The sequence below is a fragment of the Salvelinus fontinalis genome, chromosome 26 (genome assembly GCF_029448725.1).
Source record: "Salvelinus fontinalis isolate EN_2023a chromosome 26, ASM2944872v1, whole genome shotgun sequence".
Classification (NCBI taxonomy): Eukaryota; Metazoa; Chordata; class Actinopteri; order Salmoniformes; family Salmonidae; genus Salvelinus; species Salvelinus fontinalis.
Window position 1 is genome coordinate 43,602,911 of NC_074690.1, and position 27,238 is coordinate 43,630,148.

Genomic DNA, 27,238 nt, shown 5'->3' on the forward strand with positions numbered 1-27,238 from the left:
GATGACACACTGAGCGTAAATATATATATTGATTGCAATTATTCCCGAATGAGTGAGCGTTCATGTGCAAAGGATTAGCATTTCAATTATTATAATTATCCACTGTGTAGTGACTCTTGTCTTTCCCGGCCTTCTCAGTCCACACCCACTTCTCTTATCATTTCCTTGTAACCATTTATATTGTTTGTTTATGCATTTCTGTGATTATTTAGTTAGTAAATAAATGATTAAGACAATTTATGTATGGATGATTCATAGTGAAGGCTGGGTTTGTGCAGATAACTTACGATGTTTGGAATGAGACTAACGTGAGGTAAAGAATGACTCATTAATTAGAAGACTAATTGGTCAGATATTAAAATATCTGAAAAGTTATTAGGACAATTATAACTTTGTAATCTGAAGATTTTCCTTGGTGCCCCGACTTCCTGGTTAATTACATTTACATGATTAGTCTAATCACGTAATAATAATTACAGAGAACTGATTTGATAAAATAACAGTCTTCAGTTTAATGATGCCAAAGACACGACACTAGGCTCACCCATACTGAGAATGTGTCATCTAATGCGTTGTTTCCAGCCATTTGTTCATTTTTCTACAGCCTGTCCCTTCTTTGATTATCAGCTGTTGTCAAACACACATGGGTCTGAAAATACGATTCTCTTCCTTAATAGTGTGCAGCTTAATCTACTAGATGAAAAGCCAAAATGAGTATGACATCCTGGCATTTAAAGCATACTCAATTTTCTAAATGTGACACTATAAAATATTATATTTCCACAGAACCAAAATGTGTTGTCCCAGTCATTTCAGCCTGACCTGTGACTTCACTGACCTCTAGTAGCTTTGGTCAAGTTACCATAGTCAGGGACATGTTATCCTACAGTAGATCTCTCTAAACTCTGGTTTCATACTCACCAACCACTACGTCTTTCCCATCGACTAGACCTGCGGATACCAACTCCTGAGACACTCCATCTGAGGAATCTGAGGGAAGGTAGGTGAGTGAGTGAGAAAAAAAAAACGAGAGATATGGAGATAGATGGAGAGAAACAGAGCAGGAGGGGTTAGTTATGCGAGAAGAGAAAAAGTGTGATGGGTCCATATATGTGATTGTAACCCATTAACAGGTCGACCAGAAAAGCCACATCCCTGATATGCAGATGACTGGCAACCCTGATTAGAAACACCTGCTTCTCACCTGTTGATCCCTATAAATGCTGTTTCTGATAGGAAAAGATTTTAACCTACATGAAGAAGTTGAAACATCTGTTCTGAAGCAGTTAAAGTAAAAGTTAGCTTTATGCAACATATTTCTGAGTGCGAATCCCATCACACTTTTTTGCTAATCTGGAGTCACTGGTTTAATGTAACAATCAGACTTTTGGGTGAATGCGATGGTCGACTTTTGTTTAGATACAGTGCCTTCAGAAAGTATTCACACGTCTTGACTTTTCCCACATTTTGTAAGGTTACAGCCTGAATTAAAAAATATATTAAATTCATATTTTGTTTCACTGATCTACACACAATACCCCATAATGTCAAAGTGGAATTATGTTTTAAGAAATGTCTACAAATTATAAAAAATGTATGGGTAAAATCATTTGAGTCAATAAGTAGTCAACCTTTTTGTTATGGCAAGCCTAAATAAGTGCAGGATTGTTGAGGAAAACTTGTTCCAAGGATCAGGCAGAGCTCATTATCCAGTTAATTAAAACAATTGCAGGGAAGTTCACTCAGGACATACAGAAGAACAAACAAATCTACAGAATCGCAGTCATTTATATAAAGTACCAGTCAAAAGTTGACACACCTACTCATTCAAAGGTTTTTCTTTATTTGTACAATTTTCTACATTGTAGAATAATAGTGAAGACATAAAAACTATGATATAACACATATGGAATCATGTAGTAACCCCCAAAAAGTGTTAAATTAATATATTTGAGATTCTTCGAAGTAGCCACCCTTTGCCTTGATGACAGGTTTGCACAATCTGGCATTCTCTCAACCGGCTTCACTTGGAATGCTTTTCCAACAGTCTTGAAGGAGTTCCCACATATGCTGAGCACTTGTTGGCTGCTTTTCCTTCACTCTGCGGTCCAACTCATCCCAAACCATCTCAATTGGGTTGAGGTCAGGTGATCGTGGATGCCAGGTCATCTGATGCAGCACTCCATCACTCTGCTTCTTGGTAAAATAGCCCTTACACAGCCTGGAGGTGTGTTGGGTCATTGTCCTGTTGAAAAACAAATGATAGTCCCACTAATAACAAACCACATGGGATGGCATATCGCTGCAGAATGCTGTAGTAGCCATGCTGGTTAAGGTGTGCCTTGAATTCTAAATAAATGACTGAAAATGTCACCAGCAAAGCATCATCACACCACCTCCTCCATGCTTTACAGTGGGAAATACATGTGTTATTTCATAGTTTTGATGTCTTCGGAAATAGAAGCACAAGCATTTCGCTACACTCGCATTAACATCTGCTAACGATGTGTATGTGACCAATAACATTTTATTTGATTCACTATTATTCTACATTGTAGAAAATAGTCAAAATAAAGAAAAACCCTGGAATGAGTAGGTGTCCAAACCTTTGACTGGTACTGTACTTCACCTACACAAAGAACTGCTTACCCCTACATACGCCATAAGGGGTACTTGGCTGCAATCCCTTAAAGCGTTATACAAAAAAGAACTGGTGCTTACCGGTTCTCACAGCCTATGTGTCTAAGACAGGGGAGTGATAAGATCTTTAGATCCTGAACAGGAATTCAGCCTGGCTGGGCCTTCGGTGCCCTAAAGATAAGGAGCCAGTAACAAATCACTCCTTTGTTGCGGTGTGTGAAGAAAGTACTGGACAGCTGTGAAAAATTACCAGTGATATACAGTTGAAGTCGGGAGTTCACATACACCTTAGCCAAATACATTTAAAAACTCAGTTTGACAATTCCTGACATTTAATCCGAGTAAGAATTCCCTGTCTAAGGTCAGTGAGGATCACCTCTTTATTTTAAGAATGTGAAATGTCAGAATAATAGCAGAGAGAATTATTTCTTTCAGCTTTTATTTCTTTCATCACATTCCCAGTGGGTCAGAAGTTTACATGCACTCAGTTAGTACTTGGTAGCATTGCCTTTAAATTGTTTGACTTCGGTCAAACGTTTCGGGTAGCCTTCCACAACCTTCCGACAATAAGTTGGGTGAACTTTGGCCCCTTCCTCCTGACAGAGCTGGTGTGAGTCAGGTTTGTAGGCCTCCTTGCTCGCACACGCTTTTTCAGTTATGCCCACAAATTTTCTATAGGATTGAGGTCAGGGCTTTGTGATGGGCACTCCAATACCTTGACTTTGTTGTCCTGAAGCCATTTTGGCACAACTTTGGAAGTATGCTTGGGCTTATTGTCCATTTGGAAGACCCATTTGCGACCAAGATTTAACTTCCTGATTGATGTCTTGAGATGTTGCTTCAATATATTCACATAATTTTCCTTCCTCATGATGCCATCTATTTTGTGCAGTGCACCAGTCCCTCCTGCAGAAAAGCACCCCCACAACATGACGCTGCCACCCCCATGCTTCATGGTTGGGATGGTGTTCTTCGGCTTGCAAGCATCCCCCTTTTTCCTCCAAACATAACGATGGTCATTATGGCCAAACAGTTCTATTTTTGTTTCATCAGACCAGAGGACATTTCTCCAAAAAGTACTATCTTTGTCCCTATTTGCAGTTGCAAACCGTAGTCTGGCTTTTATATGTCGGTTTTGGAGCAGTGGCTTCTTCCTTGCTGAGAGGCCATTCAGGTTATGTCGATATAGGACTTGTTTTACTGTGAATATAGATACTTTTGTACCCGTTTCCTCCAGCATCTTCACAAGGTCCCTTGCTTTTGTTATGGGATTGATTTGCTCTTCCCGTACCAAAGTACGTTAATCTCGAGACAGAAAGAACGCGTCGCCTTCCTGAGCGGTATGACGGCTGCATGCTCCCATGGTGTTTATACTTGGGCACTACTGTTTGCACAGATGAACGTGGTACCTTCGGGCATTTGGAAATTGCTCCCCAAGGATGAACCAGACTTGTGGAGGTCTACAATTATTTTCTGAGTTCTTGGCTGATTTCCTTTGACTCTCCCATGATGTCAAGCAAAGAGGCACTGAGTTTGAAGGTAGGTCTTGAAATACATCCACAGGTACACCTCCAATTGACTCAAATTATGTCAATCAGAAGCTTCTAAAGCCATGACATAATTTTCTGAAATTTCCCAAGCTGTTTAAAGGCACAGTCAACTTAGTGTATGTAAACGTCTGACCCACTGGAATTGTGATACAGTGATAAGTGGAAAAATCTATCTGTAAACAATCGTTGGAAAAATTACTTGTGTCATGCAAAGTAGATGTCCCAACCAACTTGCAAAAACTACAGTTTATTAACAAGAAATTTGTGGAGTGGTTGAAAAACAAGTTTTAATGACTTCAACCTAAGTGTACGTAAACTTCCGTGTACGATTCAACTCAAGCGTTTACATAGCATTAGATTGTAACATAACCATTTTTCCCCAACAAGAGTGCTGCACAAGTCACATAATAAAGTTGCAATAATAGTGTTTAAGATGATGTATAAATGACTACCTCATTTCTGTACCTCACACAGATAATTGTAAGGTCCCTCAGTTGAGCAGTGAATTTCAAACACAGATTCAACCACAAAGACCAGGGAGGTTTTCCAATGCCTCGCAAAGGGCACCTATTGGTAGATGGGTGAAAGAATAAGCAGACATTGAATATCCCTTTGAGCATGGTGCAGTTAATATTAACACTTTGGGTGGTGTGTTCAGTCACTACAAACATACAGGCATCTTTCCAAACTCCGTTGCCAGAGATGAAGGAAACCGCTCTGGGATTTCACCATGAGGCCAAAAGTGTGGTCATTTTATATAAACTATTTATTCAATGAATTTACAGAAAAGGCGCTATATCGTGATATGCATCGTTATATGAAATGACTTATAGTCGGGATATGAGATTTTGGCCATATCGCCCAGCTCTAGTACGTGGTTGCAAAGGGCATCAGTGTCTTAACAGAGCGATTTGCCAAGGCAGTATACTCTGAGCGCAGCCCAATCCATTTTCACAGAACCGCTTGTTGCAATTTCGATGAGGCTCTCTTGTTCAGATATTGGTAAGTGGACTGGAGACAACGCATGAAAGGGATAATGAATCCAGTTGTTTGTGTCGTCCGTTTCGGGAAAGTACCTGTGTAATTGCGCACCCAGCTCACTCAGGTGTTTCACTATATCACATTCAACATTGTCCGGTAAGCTTGAGTTCATTTGCACACAAAAAAAATCATACAATGATGGAAAGAGCTGTGTGTTGTCCTTCTTAATGCAGACAGAAAAGAGCTCCAACTTCTTAATCATAGCCTCAATTTTGCCCCGCACATTGAATATAGTTGCTGAGAGTCCCTGTAAGACAAGGGACTCAGACAAGTGAAAATTATGGTCAGTAAAGAAAACATTAAGCTCGTCTCTATGTCAATACTTTGCCCCTTGATAACCAGCGCACTTCTGTATGTTGTAAAAGCGTTACATGGTCGCTGCCCATATCATTGCATAATGCAGAAAATACACGAGAGTTCAGGGTCCTTGCTTTAACAAAGTAAACCATTTTCACTGTACTGTCCAAAATGTCTTTCAAGCTGTCAGGTATTCCCTTGGCAGCAAGAGCCTCTCGGTGACTGCTGCAGTGTACCCAAGTGGCGTCGGGAGCAACTGCTTGCACACGCGTTACCACTCCACTATGTCTCCCTGTCATGGCTTTTGCGCCACCAGTACAGATACCAACACATCTTGACCACCAAAGTCCATTTGATGTCACAAAGCTGTCCAGTACTTTAAAAATATCCTCTCATGTTGTCCTGGTTTCCAGAAGAGGATGTCTTCCTTAATTGACCCCCCATAAACGTAAAGGATATATACCAGGAGCTGTGCCAGGCCCGCCACGTCTATTGACTCATCCAGCTATAATGCATATAATTCACTGGCTTGTATGCAAAGCAGTAATTGTTTCAAAACAGCTTCTTGCCCCTTCTTATTAATGGTATCTGTTGCTTTTATACATGTCTTACTACTCGAAAGTCGTCTTTATTCTCGCTCAAAAAACTCATGGTTTATTTTTCAAATTGTCATGTTACGTTTCTAAATGTCTGCCCAAGAGTGAAGGTTTCCCGTGAGAGAAACGGTTAATGTGATTGGATGTTCATTATTTGACTAGGCTACCTGTATTTCACATTGTGTTGTTATTTCTCTTAACACTAGATGGTTTAATCTTATTTTTGGCAGTGAAACGAGGCTACTCAGGCGAGAAAAACACCTCACCCAAATGTGTAGCCCCGTTGGAAAATATAAAAAGGTACTGTTTGAAAATGTGAAGAAAAACGAATTAAAAAATGTAAAAAATGTTTTCAAATGTGAATCATTTGGCACTACCCCCGACAGCATTGCGCGTACGCCCCCCAGTCTGAGAATACCTGCGGTAGATTAAGACGCATCCAATGCAAAAAAACATCTCTAGCCTAAATTGTCGGATTTCGATAGGGATTAGATTTCCGCAGGGCCGTGGAAATCGCCTCTACGGGTTTAAATCCATTTTAATCCCACTTGTAACGCAACAAAATGTGGAAAAAGTCAAAGGGTGTGAATACTTTCTGAAGGCACTGTATGTTTTAACAAGCAAACAAGAGTGCAAGACCAGCCAAAAGTCTGCCAGTTAGCTCCCTCTGTTGGCTCCAATTTAACATAACAGAGCAGCAAAAGGTTGGTGAGTGTGAGGAGGGATATAGCAGGAAATAGCTAACACACAGAGACAGACAGACACTTACCTCTACCAGGCATGAACTCAAATCGGATGTCGTTCAGTTCTTTCTTCAAGTTCCTGGGAAGAGGAGAGTTAGAACTGGTTAGCCAGTTCTGAAGACGGCAGACTTTGCTTCTATCCAGCCCATGATTTATAACCTAACTCACTACGGCAAGACCGCCCATTCGTCATCAGTTGACTGTCACTTTGCTCCGTCGTGTGCGTGCCACACAGACACAAACCTGTTCCATGCCCAAGCTCCTCCACCAGCAAGGAATATTAGATAATATTTGCCTGAACTTAGTATCTGTCCAGGCTTTCAACATTACATTTTGTCATATTTCGTCCAGTTGTAGCATCCGATTTCGCGCCATAGCCCAAATGTGTTTTTTAGCTGGGTTGTTTTATTTATATAACAAACAGTGTTGGCCAATAGGGGTATATCACAATGTTTTATGAGTAGATAATCACAATTGGACAATGGTTGACACCGCCTAACCTGAATGTCCAGACCTCCTCCTAATAATTGCTTAATTTTCCTCATCCTCATTTGTTCAACTTCTCATAAAGCTGTGACTGAGAATATGATTGAGAATGTTATGGGGCTATTTCGCTTCCACTGGTACAACGGCATCATGAACTTTACCAAGTATCAGGACATTTTAGCTAAAAACCTGGTTGCCTCCTAGTCATATTAGTAACCCTGCTAATAGATGATAATCCTAGTCATATTAGTAACCCTGTTAGTTGATGATAATCCTAGTCATATTAGCAACGCTGCTAGTTGATGATAATCCTAGTCATATTAGTAACCCTGCTAGTTGATGATAATCCTAGTCATATTAGCAACGCTGCTAGTTGATGATAATCCTAGTCATATTAGCAACCCTGTTAGTTGATGATAATCCTAGTCATATTAGTAACCCTGCTAGTTGATGATAATCCTAGTCATATTAGCAACCCTGCTAGTTGATGATAATCCTAGTCATATTAGCAACCCTGCTAGTTGATGATCATCCTAGTCATATCAGCAACCCTGCTAGTTGATGATCATCCTAGTCATATTAGTAACCCTGCTAGTTGATGATAATCCTAGTCATATTAGCAACCCTGCTAGTTGATGATAATCCTAGTCATATTAGCAACCCTGCTAGTTGATGATAATCCTAGTCATATCAGCAACCCTTCTAGTTGATGATCATCCTAGTCATATTAGTAACCAACCCATGCTAGTTGATGATAATCCTAGTTATATTAGTAACCCTGCTAGTTGATGATAATCCTAGTCATATTAGCAACCCTGCTAGTTGATGATAATCCTAGTCATATCAGCAACCCTGCTAGTTGATGATCATCCTAGTCATATTAGTAACCAACCCATGCTAGTTGATGATAATCCTAGTCATATTAGTAACCCTGCTAGTTGATGATAATCCTAGTCATATTAGTAACCCTGCTAGTTGATGATAATCCTAGTCATATTAGTAACCCTGCTAGTTGATGATAATCCTAGTCATATTAGTAACCCTGCTAGTTGATGATAATCCTAGTCATATTAGTAACCCTGCTAGTTGATGATAATCCTAGTCATATTAGTAACCCTGCTAGTTGATGATAATCCTAGTCATATTAGTAACCCTGCTAGTTGATGATAATCCTAGTCATATTAGTAACCCTGCTAGTTAATGATAATCCTAGTCATATTAGTAACCCTGCTAGTTGATGATAATCCTAGTCATATTAGTAACCCTGCTAGTTGATGATAATCCTTGTCATATTAGTAACCCTACTGGTTGATGATAATCCTAGTCATATTAGTAACCCTGCTAGTTGATGATAATCCTAGTCATATTAGCAATCCATGTTAGTTGATGATAATCCTAGTCATATTAGCAACCCTGCTAGTTGATGATAATCCTAGTCATAATAGTAACCCTGCTAGTTGATGATAATCCTAGTCATATTAGTAACCCTGCTAGTTGATGATAATCCTAGTCATATTAGTAACCCTGCTAGTTGATGATAATCCTAGTCATATTAGTAACCCTGCTAGTTGATGAAAATCCTAGTCATATTAGCAACCCTGCTAGTTGATGATAATCCTAGTCATATCAGCAACCCTGCTAGTTGATGATAATCCTAGTCATATTAGTAACCTATGCTAGTTGATGATAATCCTAGTCATATTAGTAACCTATGCTAGCTGATGATAATCCTAGTCATATCAGTAACCCTGCTAGTTGATGATAATCCTAGTCATATTAGCAACCCTGCTAGTTGATGATAATCCTAGTCATATCAGTAACCCTGCTAGTTGATGATAATCCTAGTCATATCAGTAACCCTGCTAGTTGATGATAATCCTAGTCATATTACTAACCTGTGCTAGTTGATGATAATCCTAGTCATATCAGTAACCTGTGCTAGTTGATGATAATCCTAGTCATATCAGTAACCCTGTTAGTTGATGATAATCCTAGTCATATTAGTAACCCTGCTAGTTGATGATAATCCTAGTCATATTAGTAACCCTGCTAGTTGATGATAATCCGAATCATATTAGTAACCCTGCTAATAGATGATAATCCTAGTCATATTAGCAACCCTGCTAGTTAATGATAATCCTAGTCATATTACTAACCTGTGCTAGTTGATGATAATCCTAGTCATATTAGTAACCTGTGCTAGTTGATGATAATCCTAGTCATATCAGTAACCCTGTTAGTTGATGATAATCCTAGTCATATTAGTAACCCTGCTAGTTGATGATAATCCTAGTCATATTAGTAACCCTGCTAGTTGATGATAATCCGAATCATATTAGTAACCCTGCTAATAGATGATAATCCTAGTCATATTAGCAACCCTGCTAGTTAATGATAATCCTAGTCATATTAGTAACCCTGCTAGTTGATGATAATCCGAATCATATTAGTAACCCTGCTAGTTGATGATAATCCTAGTCATATTAGTAACCCTGCTAGTTGATGATAATCCAAATCATATTAGTAACCCTGCTAGTTGATGATAATCCTAGTCCTATTAGCAACCCTGCTAGTTGATGATAATCCTAGTCCAATTAGTAACCCTGCTAGTTGATGATAATCCTAGTCATATTAGTAACCTGTGCTAGTTGATGATAATCCTAGTCATATTAGTAACCTGTGCTAGTTGATGATAATCCTAGTCATATTAGTAACCTGTGCTAGTTGATGATAATCCTAGTCATATTAGTAACCTGTGCTAGTTGATGATAATCCTAGTCATATTAGTAACCTGTGCTAGTTGATGATAATCCTAGTCATATTAGTAACCTGTGCTAGTTGATGATAATCCTAGTCATATTAGCAACCCTGCTAGTTGATGATAATCCTAGTCATATTAGCAACCCTGCTAGTTGATGATAATCCTAGTCATATTAGTAACCCTGCTAGTTGATGATAATCCTAGTCATATTAGTAACCCTGCTAGTTGATGATAATCCTAGTCATATTAGTAACCCTGTTAGTTTATGATAATCCTAGTCATATTAGTAACCCTGCTAGTTGATGATAATCCTAGTCATATTAGTAACCCTGCTAGTTGATGATAATCCTAGTCATATTAGCAACACTGCTAGTTGATGATAATCCTAGTCATATTAGTAACCTGTGCTAGTTGATGATAATCCTAGTCATATTAGTAACCTGTGCTAGTTGATGATAATCCTAGTCATATTAGTAACCTGTGCTAGTTGATGATAATCCTAGTCATATTAGTAACCTGTGCTAGTTGATGATAATCCTAGTCATATTAGCAACCCTGCTAGTTGATGATAATCCTAGTCATATTAGCAACCCTGCTAGTTGATGATAATCCTAGTCATATTAGCAACCCTGCTAGTTGATGATAATCCTAGTCATATTAGTAACCCTGCTAGTTGATGATAAACTAACAGGGTTACTAATATGACTAGGATTATCATCAACTAGCAGTGTTGCTAATATGACTAGGATTATCATCAACTAGCAGGGTTACTAATATGACTAGGATTATCATCAACTAGCAGGGTTACTAATATGACTAGGATTATCATAAACTAACAGGGTTACTAATATGACTAGGATTATGATAATCCTAGTCATATTAGTAACCCTGCTAGTTGATGATAATCCTAGTCATATTAGTAACCCTGCTAGTTGATGATAATCCTAGTCATATTAGCAACACTGCTAGTTGATGATAATCATAGTCATATTAGTAACCCTGCTAGTTGATGATAATCCTAGTCATATTAGTAACCCTGCTAGTTGATGATAATCCTAGTCATATTAGCAACCCTGCTAGTTGATGATAATCCTAGTCATATCAGTAACCCTGCTAGTTGATGATAATCCTAGTCATATCAGTAACCCTGTTAGTTGATGATAATCCTGGTCATATTAGTAACCCTGTTAGTTAATGATAATCCTAGTCATATCAGTAACCCTCCTAGTTGATGATAATCCTAGTCATATTAGTAACCCTGCTAGTTGATGATAATCCTAGTCATATTAGTAACCCTGTTAGTTGATGATAATCCTGGTCATATTAGTAACCCTGCTAGTTGATGATAATCCTAGTCATATTAGTAACCCTGCTAGTTGATGATAATCCTAGTCATATAAGTAACCCTGCTAGTTGATGATAATCCTAGTCATATTAGCAACCCTGTTAGTTGATGATAATCCTAGTCATATTAGCAACCCTGCTAGTTGATGATAATCCTAGTCATATTAGCAAACCTGCTAGTTGATGATAATCCTAGTCATATTAGCAACCCTGCTAATTGATGATAATCCTAGTCATATTAGCAAACCTGCTAGTTAATGATAATCCTAGTCATATTAGCAACCCTGCTAGTTGATGATAATCCTAGTCATATTAGCAACCCTGCTAATTGATGATAATCCTAGTCATATTAGCAACCCTGCTAGTTGATGATAATCCTAGTCATATTAGCAACCCTGCTAGTTGATGATAATCCTAGTCATATTAGCAACGCTGCTAGTTGATGATAATCCTAGTCATATTAGTAACCCTGCTAGTTGATGATAATCCTAGTCATATTAGCAACCCTGCTAGTTGATGATAATCCTAGTCATATTAGCAACCCTGCTAGTTGATGATAATCCTAGTCATATTAGTAACCCTGCTAGTTGATGATAATCCTAGTCATATTAGTAACCCTGCTAGTTGATGATAATCCTAGTCATATTAGTAACCCTGCTAGTTGATGATAATCCTAGTCATATTAGTAACCCTGCTAGTTGATGATAATCCTAGTCATATTAGTAACCCTGCTAGTTGATGATAATCCTAGTCATATTAGTAACCCTGCTAGTTGATGATAATCCTAGTCATATTAGTAACCCTGCTAGTTGATGATAATCCTAGTCATATTAGTAACCCTGCTAGTTAATGATAATCCTAGTCATATTAGTAACCCTGCTAGTTGATGATAATCCTAGTCATATTAGTAACCCTGCTAGTTGATGATAATCCTTGTCATATTAGTAACCCTACTGGTTGATGATAATCCTAGTCATATTAGTAACCCTGCTAGTTGATGATAATCCTAGTCATATTAGTAACCCTGCTAGTTGATGATAATCCTAGTCATATTAGTAACCCTGCTAGTTGATGATAATCCTAGTCATATTAGTAACCCTGCTAGTTAATGATAATCCTAGTCATATTAGTAACCCTGCTAGTTGATGATAATCCTAGTCATATTAGTAACCCTGCTAGTTGATGATAATCCTTGTCATATTAGTAACCCTACTGGTTGATGATAATCCTAGTCATATTAGTAACCCTGCTAGTTGATGATAATCCTAGTCATATTAGCAATCCATGTTAGTTGATGATAATCCTAGTCATATTAGCAACCCTGCTAGTTGATGATAATCCTAGTCATAATAGTAACCCTGCTAGTTGATGATAATCCTAGTCATATTAGTAACCCTGCTAGTTGATGATAATCCTAGTCATATTAGTAACCCTGCTAGTTGATGATAATCCTAGTCATATTAGTAACCCTGCTAGTTGATGAAAATCCTAGTCATATTAGCAACCCTGCTAGTTGATGATAATCCTAGTCATATCAGCAACCCTGCTAGTTGATGATAATCCTAGTCATATTAGTAACCTATGCTAGTTGATGATAATCCTAGTCATATTAGTAACCTATGCTAGCTGATGATAATCCTAGTCATATCAGTAACCCTGCTAGTTGATGATAATCCTAGTCATATTAGCAACCCTGCTAGTTGATGATAATCCTAGTCATATCAGTAACCCTGCTAGTTGATGATAATCCTAGTCATATCAGTAACCCTGCTAGTTGATGATAATCCTAGTCATATTACTAACCTGTGCTAGTTGATGATAATCCTAGTCATATCAGTAACCTGTGCTAGTTGATGATAATCCTAGTCATATCAGTAACCCTGTTAGTTGATGATAATCCTAGTCATATTAGTAACCCTGCTAGTTGATGATAATCCTAGTCATATTAGTAACCCTGCTAGTTGATGATAATCCGAATCATATTAGTAACCCTGCTAATAGATGATAATCCTAGTCATATTAGCAACCCTGCTAGTTAATGATAATCCTAGTCATATTACTAACCTGTGCTAGTTGATGATAATCCTAGTCATATTAGTAACCTGTGCTAGTTGATGATAATCCTAGTCATATCAGTAACCCTGTTAGTTGATGATAATCCTAGTCATATTAGTAACCCTGCTAGTTGATGATAATCCTAGTCATATTAGTAACCCTGCTAGTTGATGATAATCCGAATCATATTAGTAACCCTGCTAATAGATGATAATCCTAGTCATATTAGCAACCCTGCTAGTTAATGATAATCCTAGTCATATTAGTAACCCTGCTAGTTGATGATAATCCGAATCATATTAGTAACCCTGCTAGTTGATGATAATCCTAGTCATATTAGTAACCCTGCTAGTTGATGATAATCCAAATCATATTAGTAACCCTGCTAGTTGATGATAATCCTAGTCCTATTAGCAACCCTGCTAGTTGATGATAATCCTAGTCCAATTAGTAACCCTGCTAGTTGATGATAATCCTAGTCATATTAGTAACCTGTGCTAGTTGATGATAATCCTAGTCATATTAGTAACCTGTGCTAGTTGATGATAATCCTAGTCATATTAGTAACCTGTGCTAGTTGATGATAATCCTAGTCATATTAGTAACCTGTGCTAGTTGATGATAATCCTAGTCATATTAGTAACCTGTGCTAGTTGATGATAATCCTAGTCATATTAGTAACCTGTGCTAGTTGATGATAATCCTAGTCATATTAGCAACCCTGCTAGTTGATGATAATCCTAGTCATATTAGCAACCCTGCTAGTTGATGATAATCCTAGTCATATTAGTAACCCTGCTAGTTGATGATAATCCTAGTCATATTAGTAACCCTGCTAGTTGATGATAATCCTAGTCATATTAGTAACCCTGTTAGTTTATGATAATCCTAGTCATATTAGTAACCCTGCTAGTTGATGATAATCCTAGTCATATTAGTAACCCTGCTAGTTGATGATAATCCTAGTCATATTAGCAACACTGCTAGTTGATGATAATCCTAGTCATATTAGTAACCTGTGCTAGTTGATGATAATCCTAGTCATATTAGTAACCTGTGCTAGTTGATGATAATCCTAGTCATATTAGTAACCTGTGCTAGTTGATGATAATCCTAGTCATATTAGTAACCTGTGCTAGTTGATGATAATCCTAGTCATATTAGCAACCCTGCTAGTTGATGATAATCCTAGTCATATTAGCAACCCTGCTAGTTGATGATAATCCTAGTCATATTAGCAACCCTGCTAGTTGATGATAATCCTAGTCATATTAGTAACCCTGCTAGTTGATGATAAACTAACAGGGTTACTAATATGACTAGGATTATCATCAACTAGCAGTGTTGCTAATATGACTAGGATTATCATCAACTAGCAGGGTTACTAATATGACTAGGATTATCATCAACTAGCAGGGTTACTAATATGACTAGGATTATCATAAACTAACAGGGTTACTAATATGACTAGGATTATGATAATCCTAGTCATATTAGTAACCCTGCTAGTTGATGATAATCCTAGTCATATTAGTAACCCTGCTAGTTGATGATAATCCTAGTCATATTAGCAACACTGCTAGTTGATGATAATCATAGTCATATTAGTAACCCTGCTAGTTGATGATAATCCTAGTCATATTAGTAACCCTGCTAGTTGATGATAATCCTAGTCATATTAGCAACCCTGCTAGTTGATGATAATCCTAGTCATATCAGTAACCCTGCTAGTTGATGATAATCCTAGTCATATCAGTAACCCTGTTAGTTGATGATAATCCTGGTCATATTAGTAACCCTGTTAGTTAATGATAATCCTAGTCATATCAGTAACCCTCCTAGTTGATGATAATCCTAGTCATATTAGTAACCCTGCTAGTTGATGATAATCCTAGTCATATTAGTAACCCTGTTAGTTGATGATAATCCTGGTCATATTAGTAACCCTGCTAGTTGATGATAATCCTAGTCATATTAGTAACCCTGCTAGTTGATGATAATCCTAGTCATATAAGTAACCCTGCTAGTTGATGATAATCCTAGTCATATTAGCAACCCTGTTAGTTGATGATAATCCTAGTCATATTAGCAACCCTGCTAGTTGATGATAATCCTAGTCATATTAGCAAACCTGCTAGTTGATGATAATCCTAGTCATATTAGCAACCCTGCTAATTGATGATAATCCTAGTCATATTAGCAAACCTGCTAGTTAATGATAATCCTAGTCATATTAGCAACCCTGCTAGTTGATGATAATCCTAGTCATATTAGCAACCCTGCTAATTGATGATAATCCTAGTCATATTAGCAACCCTGCTAGTTGATGATAATCCTAGTCATATTAGCAACCCTGCTAGTTGATGATAATCCTAGTCATATTAGCAACGCTGCTAGTTGATGATAATCCTAGTCATATTAGTAACCCTGCTAGTTGATGATAATCCTAGTCATATTAGCAACCCTGCTAGTTGATGATAATCCTAGTCATATTAGCAACCCTGCTAGTTGATGATAATCCTAGTCATATTAGTAACCCTGCTAGTTGATGATAATCCTAGTCATATTAGTAACCCTGCTAGTTGATGATAATCCTAGTCATATTAGTAACCCTGCTAGTTGATGATAATCCTAGTCATATTAGTAACCCTGCTAGTTGATGATAATCCTAGTCATATTAGTAACCCTGCTAGTTGATGATAATCCTAGTCATATTAGTAACCCTGCTAGTTGATGATAATCCTAGTCATATTAGTAACCCTGCTAGTTGATGATAATCCTAGTCATATTAGTAACCCTGCTAGTTGATGATAATCCTAGTCATATTAGTAACCCTGCTAGTTGATGATAATCCTAGTCATATTAGTAACCCTGCTAGTTGATGATAATCCTAGTCATATTAGTAACCCTGCTAGTTGATGATAATCCTAGTCATATTAGTACCCCTGCTAGTTGATGCATATTTAGATCTCCCTTCTTTTAACATTTCTAAAGGATATTTCCATCTCCATCACATGAAACCGCTCACATTGGTGTTCTCATGAATTGCATTATGGAACAAACATTCGCACGTAGCCTACTGCCCTGTGCACATTGCTGGGCTTATGTGAGAAAATAAATGATCAACATTTTATGTTTAACGTTCTGATCTGTTGCATGAGCCTCATTGCTGTTTTATGTTTAGGGGATGTAGCCTAGGCCTACTAGTTGTATGTATTTGGGCTCTATCGTCTGTTTGGAATAGGCTACTTCTTTCTCGCACATAACAACAAGCTGATCAATAGAATAGGTAAAGTTTTCTACTATGGGCGATAGTAGATTAACATACAGTACGCTCGTGATTTTGCTGTTCGTTACTCGTCTTGTTGGCTGAGGAAAAGTACATTTCGGTAGTTATTCTAACATAGGCGGCACATGGGTTTCAAGTATGGGGAAGATCATTTCCACCATAAAAATTTACCTTTATAATCAAGCATTCCATGCATCCTCACATTTGCAGATATATGTAAAATAGCCTAATATTCCTAATGTGATGATTAGATTGGATGGTCATAATTTAGGATAATAAAACTCACTGTTCGAAAAAAAAAACGTCAACGCAGCGCACGTAGTGGCTTAGAGTAGGCCTACACTATATCAGATAGGAGAAGAAATGTTACACTTTCTTTGCACAGGAAAATGTTTGCGTTTTGTAAACACATTTTTTACTTTATTTAACTAGACAAGTCAGTTAAGAACAAATTATTATTTACAATGACAGTCTACACCGGCTAAACCCGGACGACGCTGGGCCAATTGTGCGTCGCCCTATGGGACTCCCAATCACGGCCGGATGTGATACAGCCTGGAATCGAACCAGGAACTGCAGTGATGCGTTTTGCACTGAGATGCAGTGCCTTAGACCCCTGACACTCATGATTGCAATTCTATTACACTTTATATGACAGGAGACATTAACAGAATATTTTTTAATACGACAAATTACTGGGTAGCCTACTCTGCTGACACTGACAAACAGAAACAATAAAAACGACATTGTCTGATCCATTAGGCCTATGAAAAGGGGAGACCCATCTAACCTGGAGGAGGAAATTATTGTCCAAAAACAAACAAAAAAGTGGCACTGACCCAATGATAAAGACAGTGAATATGCACACTCACCAAGGATTTGGCCGATGTTCTCCGCTGGTGCCAATAAGACAGGCTACTTTGCCCTCAAATAAGCTGAGAATTTTGATAACTAAAAGACAGATTGGAGTCTCTTCATTGTCTTCTCTTTACAGCAATAGCCATTTGTTTTCAAAACAGTTTTTCCACGATTGTGTGTATTTTTGTATATTGCGATATGCTTGGCTGGGTCTCTCTGCTTTTCACTGACAGTCGCAACTCAACAATCATCTATTTGGTCCAAATTGAGGGCCCTTCCAGCTGTAGGCTATGTGATTTAAAATAATCCACAGCTTTGGGTGGGTGGACACCCTAATCGTGGGTAGGCGCCCTAATCAAGTTATGCACCCAATGCATATGGGGGTCTGCTAAATTTCTTAAATGTCCGGTAAATTCAAATGCTGCCGGTATAATGCTTGGTGGCACATTTTCCTAACGGAAACAATGTCACCCACCACTGGATGCGTACCTCAACCTCAACACCAGGCTGATGGGGACTTTGGTGGCGGCAGGGTCCTGGGCTACAGCGTCTCCCTGGGTAAGGGAGGCCTCAGCTGGCTTGTCGTGCCCTGCCCCTCCTGGACGGAGCAGACTGGGAGAACCATCCTCTGGAGGGAAGATCTGAGGTGGACCAGAGATAAAGAGATAAACTCATGCTGTATCAGAAAGAGATTAATCCACCTGTTAAGGTGGATGTGGTTTTGATTGTCAACCTTATGTGGTAATATTACCAAAGCTACCTTTAAAGGGATACTTTGGGATTTTGGCAATCAAGCCCTTTATCAACTGCCTCAGAATCAGATTAACTGATGGATACCATTTTCGTCTCTGCATCCAGTATGAAGGGAGTTAGAGGTAGTTATGCGAGCCAACGGTAACAAGCGTTAACGCAATGACTGGAAGTCTATGGTATCTACTAGCATGCTAGCAGTTACCCATAGACTTCCAATCACTGCGGTAACGCTAGTAAGCCACTGCGTTAACGCTAGGCACGCAAAGGCATAAAAATTGGTATCCACTGGTACATCTAACTATGGGGAAGTAAATAAAGGGCTTAATTGCCAAAATCCCAAAGCATCCCTTTAAGATGAAGGCACTGACTATAAGTCACTCTGGATAAGAGTGTCTGCTAAATGACTAAAATGTAAATGTAAAGCCTTTTTACACTGTATTCTCTCAGGCCATGAGGCTATCAGGAGGCTGTCAGCCCTGGGCAAAGTGCCGTGTGAACGTGGCTATAGATACTTGTGCCAAGTCTTACAATGCATTATGACTGCACCATAATGCATTATATACCTGTATGCCTTAAGTGAAGTGTTACCACATTATCTGCATGTCCATACACTTCTTTTGGGGGAGAGCAGAATAAAGAGTTAGATCAGGTCTTTGCCAATGACTCTTCTAATACATTTTCATACAAAACTAAAGCCGACCAGCCATCCTATTGTTTCTGCAATGAATAACAAGGTTTTTAGGTGTTCTGATTTATATCAACACCAGGGCTTACCTCAATGGATCCATCTTTCACTCTGGGAGACTAGAATGGGATACGACAAAAGATGAACAGACGTCAGAAGAACATACAAGGAAGGTTTTCCCTCCCCACAGAGTAACAGATTGATTGATTGATTGAGGAGTCCTAGGTGGCATTGAACCACTACAGGACGTAAGGTTACAGCTAGCAGACCTGGATTCAGATATCATTTAAAATAATCAATATCTGTGCTTGATTGAACTTGCTTGGTACAATGAAAACAATAGAATAGTTGCAAGAGTGTAAACCACTCCAGGCAGACTAGAGCAAACCATAAGGGACGGTTTCCCGGACACAGATTGAACCTAATCCTGGACTAAAAAGCACTTCCGATGAAAATCTCCATTGAGAATGCTTTTTAGTCCAGGACAAGGCGTAATCTGTGTCTGAGAAACCAGCCCTAAAGCTAAGTATTGTGAAGATTTAATAGTATTTTTACCTAGGTCGGATGGCTAGGTTAAGGGTAACTAGGTTAGTCTCACCCTTAGAGCTGCCACGGCTGCCTTGCCCTCCTCGCTCTCCATATCCAGTTCATCATCACTCCACTCCCACTCCCCGTCTTCTGTCTTGTGGAGACGACCACTGGAGCCAGGCACACGGCGCACCTAAACACACTATTTTATCTTTAGCATGGCATTGTGTGGTTTGAGTTAAAAAAGATACCTTGGACCAGTCCCTCAATCATCCACACAAACTTTTAATATCGTAAAGCCATAGACACAAAATGCAACATTTCCCTGCCATACTGTAGGCCTAGACTACTGCTGTACATAGCAGGAAGGAAGTCATTGTGTCAAAGCATGATGTGTCTTTGTAGATTCCTGTGTTTGATGCCACTACGTACACTGCCCTGGAATAAGCACTAGGGAATGTTCAGGAGGCTGTATCGCTGAATAACAATTTTATAGAACTGCATTGTATAGAACAGCTATGACTGTGTGTCATGTAGAATTCCACTGCCAAGGGTTATAATTGTGTTGTCTCGTACCCTTTTGGATCGGTCTCCTATCGATGGACCTTTCTGCAGGAGCTTCTCTTCCAAGTATTCATTATTCTGCATGACAGAGACAGACAGACAAGATTAAAATCACATGACAACATGGTTCTATTTTCCTTTGCAACAGCAGCCACTTGGGCTCTCGAGTGGCGCAGCAGTCTAAGGCACTGCATCTCAGTGCTAGAGGCGTCACTACAGACACCCTGGTTCGAATCCAGGCTGAATCACAACCGGCCGTGATTGGGAGTCCCATAGGGCGGCGCACAACTGACCCAGCGTCATCCGGGTTTGGCCGGTGTAGGCCGTCATTGTAAATAAAAACGTGTTCTTAACTGACTTGCCTAGTTAAATAAAAATAATTATATTTGTCAAAGGTCCTACATATTACGGATGCACATACAGTGTACCAAACATTAGGAACAGCCACTCTTTCCATGACAGACTGACCAGGTGAATCCCTTATTGACGTGACTTGTTGAAATGACTTCAATCAGTGTAAATAGAGGGGAGGGGACATGTTAAAGGATTTTTAAGCTTTGAGACAATTGAGACATGGATTGTGTACATATGCCATTCAGAGGGTGAACGGGCAAGACAAAATATTGAAGTGCCTTTGGACAGGGTATGGTAGAAAGTGCCAAGCACACTGGTTTGAGTGATTCCAGAACTGCAATGCTGCTGGGTTTTTCACGCTGAACAGTTTCCCGTGTGTATCAAGAATGGTCCACCACCCAAAGGACATCCAGCCAACTTGACACAACTGTGGGAAGCATTGGAGTCGACATGGGTCCGCATCCCTGTGGAACGCTTTTGACGCCTTAGAGTGTACAGTGAACAAATTGAGGCTGTTCTGATGGCAAAAAGGGGGTGCGACTCAATAGTAGGAAGGTGTTCCTAATGTTTTGTCCACTCAGTGTATCAACAGTATCTGTCTTACCTTTGCTTTAGTAAAGAATTTATGCTTCAGCAGCTCAGCAGCAGTTGGTCTGAAAGACAGAGTGAGACAGTTCTTTACTACTCCGCAGGACCTTAAACGCACCATGGCAGGAAAATCAGATGAGGGAAGAGAATCCACTCAACAACAAACGGGATGAAGAAAAGTTGTAACGCAGAATAAGACGACTAGGTGAATAATAATAATAATAGCCGCTTTCTGGTGTGCCATACAAAGGACAACGCTAACTTGGAGAAATTGTGTCAGTGGAATTAGGGAGCCAACCTGGTTGTAAAACATCTGATTACTAGAATCACATTTGTTAGGTTAGGGTTGAAGCAAAAGCCTGAAGGGGGAAGCTCTCCAGAAATACCCCCTCTCAGGTCAGTTACATAGTCAGTGGTCCGATGTGACTCAGTCGGTTAGACCGTGGCCCCTGCAACGTCGGGGTAGTAGGTTCAATTCCCACTGGGGCCATATACTAAAATGTATGGAACTACTGTATTGTAAGCCACTTTGGATAAAAGCATCTGTTAAATGGCATACATTCTATTATGAGAGTTTGGGATAGTCACCTTTTCTCAGGCTCCTTCTGTAGACACAGAGATAGCATCTTCCTGAAGGACTTGCCGTACTTCTTCACCATCTCCTTGTCCTGGATCCCCGTCTCCAAGCAGGGAGGGTCATTCTGCAGGGTCAACATTAGCACCTACACACACACACACACACACACACACACAAGGTTACTACCCACACAACACCAGGTCATGACCAGGTTATTACACACACAAGATGTAAGACAACATCAGTTGGCAATTTAATTCATATATAATTTAGCCAGGATAGTCTCCGAAACTTATTTTCAGGGGGATAAAGATGACACTGCTTCCACATCTTTCTAAGTAAATGTGTATAAATCACCTTCATGGGTGGATATTTATGATATGGGGCAGCGCCTGTAGCCAGCTCGATGGCTGTGATCCCAAAACTCCAGATATCTGCTTTGTAGTCATAACCTCTGACCTGAGGAGAGAGGAAGAATAATTGTAAGATATGTTTTCAAATATCTTCTAAGAGCAGCTGTTCTAACAGCTAGACAGATAAAATGGTAGCTGACAAACAATCGCGACAGATAAAGTGCTTGTAACTTCTCAAAAGATCTGAAGCAAGAGGAAATTGTGTATGTCTCCACTACGCTCTTTGGAGGTGAATTAGTTTTCATCTAGAAGTTAGATAGAAATAGAAGATAAGGAGAGTGATAGCGAAAGCAAGAGATGGAGAGAGAGAGAGAGAGAGAGAGCAACAGAGAGAGAAAGAAAGAAAAACAGAAAGAGGATTGCCACCCACCTGCTCCATGACCTCAGGGGCCATCCAACATGGCGTTCCAACAAATGTCTTTCTGACCTTAGTTCTGGTCATATCTCCTCCCGCTGCTAAGAAGGCACTCACACCAAAGTCTGGGATACACAGAAGGGAGGAGAGAGGTGAGAGTTGGTAGATAGAAAGATCAGAGAGATAGGCAACCAACCAATAGACTTGTTCCAGAGGAGTAAATGCTAGAAAGTTTTGTATAATTTGTATTGGTAAAAAACAGAAGGGAAAAAAACATAATACTTTTCCAGCATAAATAAGCATAAGGGAGTTGAGGTTTTGGGACACATGACCATACCTGCGATTTGCACTGAGCCATCGTCCCCGAGAAGAATATTACCAGCCTTCAGATCCCTGTGAACAGAAAAAAACAATATTTATTTGCTCCTGATAAATGCACTCCATCAATCTGAGCCAAACATGCTGATCAGGGCATACTACTAAAATGTTGTCATTATCCTGTGTGTCTAGGGCCTGTTTTAGCTGTATGGCACTGTGGTGTTTCAGCTGGATGACAAATCACTGTGTGTTCCTGGGGAGAAGCTGTTGAATGAATAAAATAATGAAAGACTGAATGAATGAGGGAGTTTACATGAAGGGAGGAAGTTAAGAATTAAATGGGATGTGTGCCAATTTCTTTGACTGGCTCTTGAATGTCACAACTCTGCAAAATGCACCTTTAATTTGACTTTGGTCAGAGAACAAAACACAGGTTAATGTCCATGCTAAATATTTCAAGTTCAAAATCAAGTTTAGGTCAAAAACAGAAAAACATGCAACTGCACCTGTGAATCTGCCCATTCTTATGCAGGTACTCCAGTCCTTCCAGGACCTCTTTAAGGATGGTGGCTATGGACGACTCATCCAGCACCCCAGACTTATGCTCCCCACGAGATATGATGTGTTTAATGATGTCTAGTACTGAGCCTGAGAAAGAAAAAAATAGATAGATAGATAGATAGATAGATAGATAGAGAGAGAGAGAGATAGAGAGAGAGATAGAGAGATAGAGAGATAGAGAGATAGAGAGATAGAGAGATAGAGAGATAGAGAGATAGAGAGATAGAGAGATAGAGAGATAGAGAGATAGAGAGAGAGAGAGAGAGAGAGAGAGAGAGAGAGAGAGAGAGAGAGACGGAAGCAATGAGAGGTTACTATCAGTTAGCTGTAGGATTCAACATGCGCCATAGGAGGGTGAACAGTATAATCATGAATTTCTTGGTCAAGTCCTTTTAGGTCAATTGTACTCAACTTCAAAGGTCTTGTTATTTAGATTTTGTGGACAGAAATAGCTATCACACACACGTTTCATTACAAGCAAAGGTAGAGCACAGAATATATAAAGATAAAAAGGAGGTGTCCATAACAGGCAGCAGGGAGAGTCTAGGCTGAGATGCCAGGAGGATGGACAGTACTAGGCTGAGAGTCAAGGCCACAGCTGGAGAAAAGCTGCTGCTCTGTGGCCAAAATAGCCTGGTACGCAAGCACCTGGGATGGAGATGGGGTCTGGTAGTTCAAGAACAAACTTCCATTTCAAATACAATTTCATTACTATTATCAACACTCAATTAACAGTCGAGCTGGCAACAACCTGATATCAATCTCAATTACATGTCATCCCAGACAGTTTGAAAGGCCAGTGCAGGGGCAGCCATTAGTAAATGTGTTCCAACATTAGTACTTACCACCACTGAGTAGCCTCATCACCAGCCACAGCTCGTCCTTCACGACGAAGGATGTGTAGTAGGACACGATGTTGGGGTGGTGGCACTGGGACATAGCCTGGATCTCTTTCTGCAAAAAAAAGGAAGAGAAAGGGAGCGAGAGAGAATCTGAGAGGACTGTATCAGTCTCAGCAATGCAGTCATAACGTCTTTCCCTCTGATTTTGTGTGTGTGTGTGTGCGTGTGGTGTGTATGTGTGTCTGCTGCTGCACTCTCACCTTGTCCAGCCCCTCCTCTACAGCTAGCCAATACCAGAGGCCATATTGTGAGATTTTGACAATTCATTTTGACTGTGGGTAAATAGATAAAGGGCTTCATTGCTAAAATATCACACTATCCCTTTAAGAGGGCTTGCTATCAAATTATTATCTAGTATTTATTAGATAGTATTGATTCCTATACTGTCAACTCCTGAAAGACATTGTGCTCTAAACATGTGAGTGCGTGCATACCTGTCTGTTTGTTTGCATGCATGTGTGGGAGCGTATCTGTGGTATGCATCTGTCTGTGTCTGTGTCTGTGTGTGTGTGTTACCAGGAGCTCGTCCATACTGGTCTGACACTTCTCCAGGTTGATGCGTTTAATGGCCACCCTCTCCTTCCTGGGCTCACAGTAGGCCGCCTGCACCACAGCCGTGGCACCACTCCCTGAAGAGGAAACGTAGGAGGAAGAATTAGAATGTAACACACATCCAGAGGGAAGCCAGTGGCACCATTACTTGGGACACACCAAGGGGGGGAGGGGGTTGAGCATAACACACACACTGTTGGGAACACATAAGTGTTTAACTAATTGTAATGTTTTGTTACCAGACAACTTCAACAAAACCAAGAGGAAGACAGAGGGGGAAGAATGTAACACACATAGGTAAACCATGAGGGTTCAAATTACAGTAGCTAATCATTTAACTCCAGTGTTTGACAACAAAGAGATATAAAGAACTCCAATTGTAAATTAGTCTTCTCTTTTTAGTCATAGATAGGGCTCAAATTACAGTAATTGACCCGACAACTACAACAAAAGCCAATAAGAAGTCAGTTGGGGAAGTTGCACATTTACAGGAAAACTAGCTAGCTACAGTAATGTTTCAATACTCAACAAGTCACTATAACACCGCTGCATTTACTACAAATAAATATTTATTATTTTACATTTTGCAGGATAAAAATCGAGGTGTCCAAATAAAATAAAAAAATCTAAACAATTAGTAATAAGAGCAAAAGGCAACCATCTAATAATAATAACAATTAAATAATAATACAAATATACAGTACTAGTCAACAGTTGACACACCTACTCAAGCCAGGGTTTCTCTTCATTTTTACTATTTTCGACATTGTAGAATAATAGGGAAGACACCAAAGCTATGAAATAACACATATGGAATCATGTTGTAAGCAAAAAAGTGTTAAACAAATCAAAATATATTTTATATTTGAGATTCTTCAAAGTAGCCACCCTTTGCCTTGATGACAGCTTTGCACCCTCTTGGCATTCTCTCAACCAGCTTCATGAGGTATGGAATGCATTTCAATTAACAGGTGTGCCTTGTTAAAAGTTAATTTGTGGAATTTCTTTCCTTCTTCATGCATTTGAGCTAATCAGTTTTGTTGTGACACGGTAGGGGTGATATACAGAAGATTATTTTTTACCAAAGAGGGCTAAGTCCATATTATGTCAAGAACTGCTCAAATTAGCAATGAGAAATGACAGTCCATCATTACTTTAAGACATGAAGGTCCGTCAATATGGACAATTTCAAGAACTTTTAAAGTTTCTTCAAGTGCAGTCGCAAAAACCATCAAGTGCTATGATGAAACTGGCTCTAATGCGGACCGCCACAGGAAAGGAAGACCCAGAGTTACCTCTGCTGCAGAGGATAAGTTCATTAGAGTTACCAGCCTCAGAAATTGCAGCCCAAATAAAAGCTTCACAGAGTTCAAGTAACAGACACATCTCAACATCAACTGTTCAGAGGAAACTGCGTGAATCAGGCCTTCAAGGTCGAATTGTTGGAAAGAAACCACTACTAAGGGACACCAATAAGAAGAAGAGACTTGCTTGGGCCAAGAAACACGAGCAATGAACATCAGACTGGTGGAAATCTGTCCTTTGGTCTGATGAGTCCAAATTTGAGATTTTTGGTTCCAACCACCATGTCTTTGAGAGACGCAGAGTAGGTGAACGGATGATCGCCACATGTGTGGTTCCCACAGTAAAGCATGGAGGTGGTGATGTGATGGTGCTTTGCTGGTGACACTGTCGGTCATTTATTTATAATTCAAGGCGCACTTAACCAGCATGACTACCACAGCATTCTGCAGCGACACGCCATCCCATCTGGTTTGCTCTTAGTGGGACTATCATTTGTTTTTCAACAGGACAATGACCCCAACACACCTCCAGGCTGTGTAAGGGCTATTTGACCAAGTCGGAGAGTGATGGAGTACTGCATTAGATGACCTGGCCTCCACAATCACCCGACCTCAACCCAATTGAGATGGTTCGGTATGAGTTGGACTGCAGAGTAGTGTTTCCTCTGCGTAAGTGTGGCGCTGCGCCGCGGCAGAATCATGCCGCCACACGAAAAGAAACATCCTATGTCTACCAAACATAGCTTCAATAAAGTTCCGTAAAGCACATTTGCTTTTTAGCTCTGTGAGGTAGCCTGCAACTCAAGAAACACAGTGCGCGAGTGACCAGTGTTCGATAGACACTCTGCGGCGCGAAACACAATTCACTTGAATCACCTCAGAGTGCACCTTCGTGAGAAACTGCAGTTAGCTTGCATGTTTAGCTAACTACACAAGCTAGCTATCACATAAAAACAAACATAATTTAGATCTATAATATTGCTGCCACAATTGTAACTGCAATAAGCTATCCAATATCCACAAGTATGTTGAGGATAGAAACATGGTTAACATTACTAGTCTAGCAAGTTAGCTAGCTACTTTGTTTGGAAATGTATCAAGTGCAAGCAAGATTAGATATTTTT

At 39.6% G+C, this 27,238-nt stretch overlaps 1 protein-coding gene across 3 annotated transcripts in view; it reads right to left on the reverse strand.

The window, feature by feature from the left end:
* The window catches only part of LOC129824398 (serine/threonine-protein kinase OSR1-like), a 41,435-nt gene that overhangs the window by 5,535 nt on the left and 8,662 nt on the right, over positions 1-27,238 (reverse strand). The window contains exons 1-15 of one of the 3 annotated variants that reach the window (XM_055884002.1): positions 24,775-24,847; positions 24,459-24,530; positions 24,202-24,310; positions 23,302-23,443; positions 22,815-22,870; positions 22,493-22,602; positions 22,067-22,168; positions 21,721-21,854; positions 21,149-21,197; positions 20,203-20,268; positions 19,697-19,819; positions 19,188-19,217; positions 18,150-18,301; positions 6,894-6,946; positions 922-990 (exon numbers count right to left, since the gene is read on the reverse strand). In XM_055884002.1, the coding sequence (XP_055739977.1) occupies positions 922-990; positions 6,894-6,946; positions 18,150-18,301; positions 19,188-19,217; positions 19,697-19,819; positions 20,203-20,268; positions 21,149-21,197; positions 21,721-21,854; positions 22,067-22,168; positions 22,493-22,602; positions 22,815-22,870; positions 23,302-23,443; positions 24,202-24,295 (1,180 nt within the window). In that variant the 5' untranslated portion in view covers positions 24,296-24,310; positions 24,459-24,530; positions 24,775-24,847. Of the gene's footprint in view, positions 1-921; positions 991-6,893; positions 6,947-18,135; positions 18,302-19,187; positions 19,218-19,696; positions 19,820-20,202; positions 20,269-21,148; positions 21,198-21,720; positions 21,855-22,066; positions 22,169-22,492; positions 22,603-22,814; positions 22,871-23,301; positions 23,444-24,201; positions 24,311-24,458; positions 24,531-24,774; positions 24,888-27,238 lie in introns of those variants that run through there. The other 2 variants (XM_055884001.1, XM_055884003.1) reach the window with 2 other exon arrangements.